Below are 10,998 nucleotides of genomic sequence, written 5' to 3'. Positions count from 1 at the left end.
ACAAGAAAAGCTTGAATTTAGAAGAATAGAGACCCCACATATATTCAATTTCAAACTAGGGAGTACTACAAAAACTACCATCAGTTGGTATGGTATCTCTAAAATGTTTCCTTTTTTTACAGCCTTTTACACCACATGGTGAAAATTTAAGATTTCTGATATTTCTCCTACAAAGTACTACTACTAAATCTCTTGATGATTCCTAGCTTGCAATAATTGGTACCAAAATATACACATTTCATTGTTTTTTTTCTGGTCTAGTTTTAATGTTACTAAGATATATTTAATCACTGTTCTGGGATATTACTTCGCCGAATTTGAGGAAAAGCTGGGCATCTGAGGTGCTCATTGTAGGGCAGTTGACCATGTGCGGAGCTTTGAGGTTAGCATACTCGTTCATGTACAAGGGCATCTGCGATGGTGGGAGCGGTGGTAATGGGTTAAGAGCTGCTTGTTTGACTGGCGTTTCTGGAACGAAGCTTGTGAGTACACGGGTAACTTCATGCATTGTGGGACGATCACCGGGCTGTTTCTTGGTGCAGAGGAGTGCAAGTTGGAAAACCTTCTTAACAACTCCAACATCTTTGCAGGTGGCAGTGATCTCTGGATCAACAGTTTCCATGACTGCATTATTTGCCGCCTTGGATAAGATCTGCAGAATTTTGGTATAAAATTGTTAAGAGGTCATGCCATAACAGATTAAGCAGAAAAAAAACTAACTTAAGGACACCTGGGAGTACTAAAGTGAAACAACTAGCCAATAAACATCTTCACATGGATAAACTTTTAGTTTGAAACAAATTTCAAAGGCCGGGAGGATACTAATGAGAGCAAAGGAAAGAGTAAAGCAAGATGTGAATCGTGAGTCAAGGAAAAAAAAGTCCTTTTCATCTCATTCAATATGCATACATGCGCGATTAAAAAGGACAATAGGAATATTAAACAATGACGAGATTAAAGATAGACCGCTAAACTTACCAGGTGATGAAGATTTGATTCATTGTCCACAGCTTTTCTTCCAGTGAGCAACTCAAGCAGAACAATCCCATAACTGTAAACATCAGACTTCTCAGTGAGCCGTGAAGTGCGAGCATACTCAGGGTCTATGTATCCAATCGTGCCCATCACATAGGTTGATGTGTGGGACTTCGAGGCACATACACTCTTGGCAATACCAAAGTCGGTGAGATGTGGTTCAAAGTCCTTGTCAAGTAAGATGTTAGATGACTTCACATCCCTGTGGATTATACGAGGGCTGCAGTCATGGTGTAGATATGCAAGTCCCTGAGCAGCTCCCAATGCTATCCTAAGACGTGTATCCCAGTCTAGCTTTTTCTTCTTCGCGTGCCCTACGTAAAAGGTACACCAAAGAGCATAAAATCAAAACCTAGTCCAACAATATTAAGTGCAACATTGAGCAAATTGCTCCATAATCCAAGTAGCAACCGGAAATACATTGAAAACGGTAGGAAGAAAGTTGCCGCACAATGACTGATGAAAGTGCCATTATTATTCTCAAAATTCTAATGCCACCCTTTAGTCACGCAGTAGTAATAGTAATAATATAACACACACTTAGTGAAGGATTTATAAAAACGAATTTGAGATGGCCAGACATCACGTAAGTGCTAGTCATCATAAGCATAACTCTGAGCGACATGATATGAAAGTGCAGTAATAAAAGCAAAAGTGACTAGGAAAGTAGGGGATCTAACTGGCCGAGTGAGGGAAGGAACCTACATGTGAATAAGGAAAAGAAAAAAGAGACCACAGCCTCAACAGAAACAAAGACTTGCACAGAAGCAAAAATGACATGTTTGGTTTATAAGGATAATGGAAAAGTTTACCATGAAGAAGGTCCCAGAGACTCCCATTATCCATATAATCATAGAAAAGTAGGTTTCCAGACGGGGAAAGGGAGTATCCTTGCAAGCTAACCAGGTTCCGATGCTTTATACTCCCAACTGTCTCGAGCTCTGTCTCAAATTCTTTTAAAGATTGAGGGTAGTGGGAGTAGAGCTTTTTAATAGCCACAGGTTTGCAGTTCTTCAGCACACACTTGTACACAGTACTGGAGGCTCCATAGCCAATTATGTATTTTTCACTCAGGTTCTCTGTCATCCTCATGATGTCATCATATACATGAAGTGCCATGTTCATGTGAAGGATCACTAGCTTTGGTGAAGAATAGCTGACCACAGCTGAAATTAGGCAGTAATCATGCGTTAAACAACTTTAGTATGAGAGAACAAGCAACATGGCAATCCACTATCCTACTAAGTTAAAAATTTAAAGCATTCAACCCTTAGATGACACATTAAGTGAAAAAAGAGACAAAATCTTAATGTTCTTTTAATATATAACAACAAATGGCGTCCATCAGTAAACAAATGGTGTCCATCAGTAACATCATAGTATCAGGCCAACTCACCATTCTTATCCTTAATATTTGTAGTGTCTAAACAAACCTACTGCTAACCTTGGCAAGATGCATAACCCCTATCAACCTAATACACTTTTTTTAGAATTTAACAATTAAAAATAAATGAACAAAGACAGTCCTAAATCTTTGCTACAGTGCATCCCTTTTTAAGAATTCACACAGAACCAAAACCCCCAAAACAAGAATTGAGCTGCAGTATAATATGGCTACATTAAACTCATGGAGCAGTATTGAAAGTAACCTGGTTTCTCCATCGAACCGTCAAAAAATGGAGCCGGTTTTTGAGGACGGCAAGCTGCAACTAATATCATTAAAAGAATCACAAGTGCGCCCAAGGCGATCCCTAAAATGGCTGCCTTCGGTATAGAAACTGCAAGCACACCAAAAGAATGTGAGAGAATAAACAAAACATAACTCAAAGTAACCCTTCAAGTTAAATAAATAACAGCAACTCATTCAAGGAAAAAACAAATGATCATGAGAAAAAGTACAAGGGTTACTATGAGAACTGAAAATCAACTTGTCATGGGTAAAATGAAATATGGAATGATTAAGTTAGAGATTAATATAACATTTGGAGCCACACTGTTTCAATTAGAGTATCATATACAAAATCCCTTTTGTTCACAGATACTGCCATGTAAGTGTAGCACATGAATGGAAGTTTTTTTTTTTTTTTCTTATCACGTATTAAAAATAGAGAAGGCAATAAGGAGAAGGGAAGGGTTAAATTCAACATTGAATGACTTTAAATCTAGCTAAACAAGAGGGTTTCCCTACATATCCCATGGTGAAGAGCTACAGAAATACTAAAATAACACAATATACAATATGCAAAACATGAGTCGTGACTATCTAATACATCTCTCCAGCTCACATTCTTTGTAGTTGAAACATTTACCTTTGCTAGCAGTAGGGGGATCATGACAACCTGAACCACGCCAGTATCCACATAAATTAGGGTTTCCAATGAAGCTGTGTAACAATGGTAAGAAAGTTAAAAGATAAGAACATGAAAAGCGAAGAATAAATTTTGTTAAATAAAAAGAAAACCCATCACAAAAAAAATTGATTTACATAAACTGATTAACTACAAGCCTACAGGGCAACAACTTTTACCTGTTTGGTGAGAATCTTGAAAAATTGTTACTTGTAGGAATGTCACCAACTAAATCATTGTACGACACATTTCTGCAATAAATCGCATAATTTGGTTAGCAGCTGACACAACAAGTCAACAAATAGGCATATTTGAACAGATTTATAGATGCCTTTGATTCTCAAGGAAGACGAGGATGGAGCATAACAAGAAGGCTAAAAAAGTAAAAATCTTGGTAAAAAACCTACAAAGTGGCAAGGCTGAGACAACTCATCAGCGACATCACATCTCCAGACAAATTGTTATATTCCAAACTCCTGCCATCATTTTGTCATAAGATATGTCAGACCAAATACCAAGGAGCATAGAATTAGCGTTATCATCAGGCAAAACTTACAGGGAGAACAAATTCTGCAGCTGACCCAACTCTTGTGGGATTGCACCAGCAATATGGTTACTAGATAGATCTCTGAAACGCACAGGATAACTTCAGGTCAGGAGAAACAACTAATCTAAAAAGGGTAAAATAGACAGCAGATAGGAGGTATAAACTCACATGTCCACAATACTCCTGAGATTTCCAAACTCGGCTGGTATAAATCCACCTATATGGTTTCTGCTCAAGTTCCTACAATACAAATAAACAAAATAAGCAACATTAATGAACCTTTTAAACTTTGAAAGGATTAGTATCTCCAGATAGTGAAGCATACAGCTTAAGAAGATGCTCCAAGTCTCCAAGAGGTGACGGAATGGATCCACTGATTAAGTTATCAGAAAGGTCCCTGAGAAAGATAGATATGCACATAAATATCATTTTCTACAGGAAACAAGACATTTCATAAAGTGAGACTGCACATAAACTCACAGCGTATCAAGATTTCCCATTTTAGAGATCTCCAGTGGAATGGGACCTCTTAACTTGTTTGATGAAAGGTTCCTACAGATTGGCTCCGCCAAGTTGATATGGTTAGAACTTGAAAAGTATTACTATATTAAACAATACTTCTCGCTAAATACTCATGAAGTAAAAAGATTAAAATCACTCACAAGTATGTCATACTCTCCAGTCTTTGGAAGGCAGCTGGGATTGTTCCATTTAACTTGTTGCCATGCAGATTACTGTCACATAAAAGAAGATAAAAGTTACCTATAGATGTTCCAAGACGTTAAACAGTTGCAGGGACCAACTTATCGAATATAACTCACAGGCTATTGAGATTAGCACACGAACTAAGGTTGCCAGGAATGGGTCCTTCGAGTTTGTTGCTGGCAATATTCCTAATAAATAAACATTATGTAAGACACTTGAAGTGATGTGAGCATCCTTTACTCAGCAGAAGTTAATATGATACAACTTACAGGTCAAACAAATCCGTAAGCTTCCCCAACTCTGGAGGAATATGTCCAGAGAGCTGGTTATCATTTAGTTCTCTATCAGATTCAAGGAGAAATGACAATGTTAGTATTGAGTTGAACATATGAATATAGCTACAATCAAGGAAATCGTGACATAGAAATCTGGCAATTTGTTGAGTTCATGGACACATACAAGTAGTGAAGTTTTGTCATATTTCCGAGCTCCGCAGGTATTGAACCAGTTAACTTGTTACTATGCAAATATCTGCAAAATACAACATTTATTCAAACAGCCCATAAAGCAGATTGACAAACTTGAAATAGCCAGGAACATTCCAATCAAGTAAAAGATACAAATTAAAAAGTTGAGTGGGTACTAACAGTTTCTCAGTATAGCTCAAATTCCCCAATATTGGAGGGATTGTCCCAGTCAAATGGTTGAAGCTTAAATCTCTGGAGGGAAAAAAAAAAAAAAGCAACAAATTAAGAATGATAGGAGTGAATAGTAACAACCATAGAAAGGTACTCCAAATATCCATCAAGAACGCTGAATTCACTAAAGGAGACTTACAACACTGCAAGTGCCTGCATCAAGCCAATAACCGAAGGAATTTCCCCTGAAAGTTGATTTCCTTGCAGTGACCTATGCGTTAATAGGGATACCATTTGGTTAGAACTTATTATAATAGAAACATCTATTTCATTAATTAAAGAGTCAACAGATTATGCATCGTCATACAAAGTTGCAACTTGCAAAAACCCTATGTTGAATGGAATCTCCCCCGTAAGCTGATTGTATGACAGGTCCCTACAGAAAAATTCAGATAAACTTCTTTCAGTGATGGAGCCACAGATTAAGTATACATAAGGTATCTCAAGTGAAGGTTAATGACATACAACACTTGAAAGGCAGTGCAATTGCCTATACTCTGGGGAATAGTTCCTGTCAAACTGTTGTTTCTAACATCACTGCAAGGTTTAGAAGAAATCATAATATTAAAATACAAGTAGGTGACAAAAATGCTAGAACTCCTAATAAAGCCAATATTATAGATGACTTACAAGTACCACAACCCAGTTAGCTGGCACATATCAGGTGAGAGTGATCCGCCCAAATTGTTGCCTCGAAGCCCACTAAAATTCATTGAATTATTATTTCATTAAATAGTAATATGTTAATTGCCAAATCTTCAAAATAGACAATACAGCCATACAAGTAACCATATATATGCTCTGAAGTAGCTTCGACAAAAAGCTGGTATACTTACAGATATTGCAAAACCTCATTCCAATATATAAGCCTGGGAATTTCCCCTGTCAAAGAGTTCTGGGCCAGGTCTCTGTAGAAAATCGGTGAATCAGTAGTTTAGTCAAAATTTTGAACTATGAGCTTGTAAGCACACGATTGCAACTCAAAAGACAGAATAAGAGCTTTACAAGAGTTTCAAATTTGGAATCTGTGAGAGGGTGGATGGGATAGGGCCTGTCAATTGATTATTCTTCAAAATCCTGGAAGGCAATTGACGTGAAAGATGAGCAAAGTTTATTCCACAAAATAACAAAGCAACCATTTCTTCAGAAAATTTCTTACAATTCTTCCAGTTGCTTCAACTTTGATACTGAAAATGGTATATCTCCATACAGCTCATTGAATGACAAGTCTCTAAGATCAGATGTTCACCAAATTAGTCATGATAACCATAGCACATGAGACGGTATGAAGAGCTAGCATCCTAGAGTCCAAATAATGAAATCATTGCGTATAATATTAATAAAACATACAAGTTTGTCAATGAAGAGCAATCACCGATCTCATCGGGTATTTGTCCTGATAGCCTGTTTCGACTAAGATCGCTGTTCAAAATCCATCAAATATATCAGCGCTTAATCATACAAGGTAACAAAAAATGGAATAGTATAGCAAAAGGTGGTACAATGTACATTGATAGCAAGCTTTTAAGATCTCCAATAGCCGGTGAAATCTCTCCATCAAGATTTAGCCCTGAAAGATTCCTGTATAGATCCCATCACCCAAAAGGCAGACAAACATTATAAACTTTACACAACAAACAATCCCAACATGCAAAACAACCAAATATAATGATGATAATGACTTGTCTAGACTAACTTAGTAAGATAAGAACAAGAAGCATATATATCAGGCCCGGATAAGTCGTCACGTTACTAGCTCAAATTACACTATCGATGTGACAAATAATCCCGGCCGAGCCAAACGGGGAAGAAGATACAGTTAGGAGACTCACAAGGCGACGATGTTGAAGGTGGCATTGTCACAGGTGACCCCTCTCCATACACAATAATCTGATGATGGTGAATCCGACCAGTCATATAAAACATTATCTACATCCCTAATTGACTTCTTAATCTCCAACAGTGTTGCACCTTAATTAATCACAAAAGCAAAAACAACACAAATTAACAACTACAATTAATTAAAATAATAAATTCATTGCACCAAAATAAAATGATTAGACAGAAATAGGCATTTCACCTACCCAAATAAAAAGGGAAACAAATAGCAAAAATAACATAAAACTTTGACAAATCTAAAAAGCAAAGATAGAGTTAAAAATCACTCTCTAATGATAAGACTAAACATAAGTACTTCATTCTCTTAAAAAATTAAAATAACGGCTCAAATTGTTGTTACCTAAATCAACGACAATTATACCCCTTCTTATAAAATATAAATCCATCAAAAGTCAATTTATTTTAAAAAAAAAGTAAGCGGATAGAGCCGCAAAGATAATAATATAGACGGGATTCGATCCAAGGTCTTAGGTACGAATCGTACCATTAATTAAATAGATGATTAAGGACAAAACAAGAGATGATTAAGGACAAAAAAGTGACATTATAATATTAATCACACATAAAGTAGGCAAATTAATTATGTTTAGACAAAGACAAAAAACAATTAAAATATGATTTTAGAGAAGAGAGAGAAGAAGAAGATGAAGATAATTAGAACTTACCATCGTCAGAATTCACAGAACCCAAACTACAGAGTAGAAGAGAAGCTAGAAAAACCCAAGCTGGAAGACAATGCCGCCATTGTTGGAAACCACAGAAAAAACCCACCTCCATTTTTTTCCTTTTTTTATCAAATAAACTTATAAAAACCCACTAAAAATTCCAGTATTTTCTGGGTTTTATCAAGCTCAATCAACCATTTCTACCCAGAAAAAAAAAGAGAAAAAACCCACCATTTTTTGAGCTTTTTTTAAATACCCACTAAAAAAACAACAGAATTCTGGGAAAAATGAAGTTCAATCAACAATTTATCAACTGGGTTTTCTATTTTAAGAGAGAGAAAGAGTGAAAACAGAAGAATCACGAAGAACTTGGCAATTTAATGAATTGGGAAATTCTCTCTCATAAAACAACAAACAAAAATCCCCATTTAAACACAATGTACATTGCATTTCCTCCTCTTCAAAACTACCCAGTTCCCAATTCAATGTTCTAGAGATAGAAAGAGAAAATTATGATAAAAGGAAGTAGTCACTGTATAATTAAAAAGAAGAAAAAGACTAGTTTTTCAGCTCTGCAAAATTTCTGGGTTATTATCACACAAAACACAGCTAAGCTAGTACTACTCTGCTTTTTACAAATTTTCTCTCTCCTCTAAAACTCAGACAATTGTATTAAATTTGTAGTATATAGGGGAGCTCAGCTAGTAAAAATAGCAATAAATAAATTAAATTTACTGGGTTTTTTTTATGGGTATTTTTTTAAATCAATTTTTTATTGAAAATTGAGAGGAGAGAGAAAGAGAGAGAAGTCACTTTCTTGCTCTGTTTTTTTTTGGGAGGAGAGAGAGAGAGGAGTCTGAGCATCTGCAGACGCCACCCTTATTACTACTTTTTGGACTTGACAGCGATCCTACTTCCTTTGTTTTTTTTTTTTTCTTCAAATTTTATTAAATTATTTGGGAAAATAAATTAATTATTTTGGAAAAATAAATTGATTATTTTGGGCTTTCAAACAAAAAAAAATTTGATTATTTTGGAATATAAATAATTTGCTGTTTTAATGAATAAATTTATGGAGATTGGTAAAATTGAAATAATTGATTTAGTATAAGGTTTGGGTAGGGGTAGTAATGTAGTACGTTGTAGAGTGTGGACAATTTTCTCATCATTTTTACATTTATGGTTTGTAGCATTAGTTTGGTAGTTATACTTTAGCCCATATATATTTTCCACGAGTACTTGTACTGAAAATTTTACACTACACCCCGGTGTAGCTTCTGCTACCTACGCCCCCCCTTCCCAAGTGACGTCATTTTGCACATATAATATTTCAAAACTGAACAAATTTTATTAATAGTTGTAAATGAACATACAATTATTTATAAACATTTAATTAAGGAGCATTATTATAGATGAAAAATGTATAAATTTATAATTTTGTACTTGTTATTGAAAATTTTTGAAGGTAGCACACACTCCTTATTGTAATTGTAAGAATCATTTCCATAAAAACTACAACATAGCACACACTCTTATTGAAATTCCTTATTAAATTTGTTAAAATAACTAATTCAGTATATAATTGGGTGCTTTAATTAGTAGTATAAAAATGAACTTTTAAGTATATGCACATATTCATTTTAAAATTAATGCATTTACTTGTTGATCATGAATAAGAACGAAAATGAACATTTATCAATACGTAAATTAACATTTATATATAATGAAAATGAACATTTATCAATACGTAAATTAACATTTATCATCTATTAAAATGTGAATGACGTTATACTAACATATAAATGAACATTTAACAAAGTGAAAATGAACATTCACAAAAATAAAAAAAAAAATTGAAGAAATAATAATAATAATAATAATAATAAAATAACTACGAACTATAATCTTTGTTTCTCTTATCTAAAACGGTTTCTTTCGCTCTGCAAACAAAACTGAAGAATGTACAGATATAATTTATTAGTTCTTCAATAAAAATTGCTAAGATTATAGTAGAATACTTACATTGATTTGCATTACTATGTATGTAAATGAACATTATGAATTTCATATGATCAAAAGATTTCATAGTATGCATAAGTCAGTTTCTCAACTCACATGAATGAATATTTATGCATTTCATAAATGTGCATAACGTATCATAAAAATGAACATTTTTTTTATTTTGGCATATAAAGTCAAATATAAACTCAAATAGATTCAAATATACAAATGAACATTTATAATTCAGTATATGTTCATATATTACCTCGGAATTGTAGAAATGTTAACATCTATACCATAAGTTTTAATATCTTTTAAAAGTTTTTGATCTACAATAGGAGATTTTTACAATGACTATGTAGTAATATATAAATAAATATTTGTATTAGTCATTTATTAACATGTGAATGATTGTATACTAATATATAAATGAACATTTATCAAAATGAAAATGAACATTTATAATTTTATTTTTTTTAAAAAAAAAAACCACTACGAACTAATTTAATTAATGCTTACTTTTCTCCAGATTTTTTTTTGATGTTCTTCTCTGAAGCTATTTCCTTCATACTGCAATGAAAAAAAATGAAATACTTCATACTCAAAATTCAAAATGTACTTGTTCAAATTACTAGTTTTAAAACTAAAAATAGTAAATGTTCCTGTAACACAATTGCAACAATAAATTATAAAAATTAGGGTTTATACTCTTTTTCGAATTAAATATGAACAAAATCACTTACTCCTTTGAATTTCGACCTTGATTTGTTGAATTATGTAGCAGTTGAACAACTTTTTTGGATAATTTGTCGCAAAGTTTGTTGAAAATTTTGGATTATAAAATTCTGAAAATGGGTGCAGAGAGAGAAAATGCAGAAAATGGGTGAGGAGAGAGAAAGTGAAAAAAGATAAATGGTGGTTGATTTTACTGTACAATTGTAGAAAGTGGGTATATGAGGGAGATTGTTAAACGCATTGTTTAGAGGGGGGTGTAGGGTGTGGTACCTACACTAGGGTCTAGTGTATACTTGTACCTCTCTTGAATAGGCTCATGGGTCAATTTGTGCCAATAATTACGATTAGGTAATGCAATTTTTTTT

General features: G+C 34.0%; 1 protein-coding gene across 1 annotated transcript; it reads right to left on the bottom strand.

The window, feature by feature from the left end:
• LOC145594606 (uncharacterized) lies at positions 1-8,588 on the bottom strand. Its single transcript, XM_081650928.1, has 27 exons — positions 7,898-8,588; positions 7,166-7,304; positions 6,843-6,914; positions 6,684-6,755; positions 6,493-6,564; positions 6,339-6,410; positions 6,170-6,241; positions 5,964-6,035; positions 5,799-5,870; positions 5,641-5,709; positions 5,473-5,544; positions 5,283-5,354; positions 5,095-5,166; positions 4,905-4,976; positions 4,752-4,823; positions 4,593-4,664; positions 4,411-4,482; positions 4,256-4,327; positions 4,099-4,170; positions 3,940-4,011; positions 3,791-3,859; positions 3,563-3,634; positions 3,345-3,418; positions 2,685-2,813; positions 1,848-2,201; positions 979-1,349; positions 1-652 (listed from the first exon to the last, which is right to left on the bottom strand). Exons 1-27 carry the CDS (start codon positions 8,007-8,009, stop codon positions 284-286), a joined length of 2,982 nt encoding a protein of 993 aa, XP_081507054.1. The 5' UTR covers positions 8,010-8,588; the 3' UTR covers positions 1-283.
• Positions 8,589-10,998: the final 2,410 nt, after the last annotated feature.

Source organism: Chenopodium album, chromosome 19 (assembly GCF_948465745.1).
Source record: "Chenopodium album chromosome 19, dcCheAlbu1.1, whole genome shotgun sequence".
NCBI lineage: Eukaryota > Viridiplantae > Streptophyta > Magnoliopsida > Caryophyllales > Amaranthaceae > Chenopodium > Chenopodium album.
This window is presented reverse-complemented; position numbering and strand designations above follow the sequence as displayed.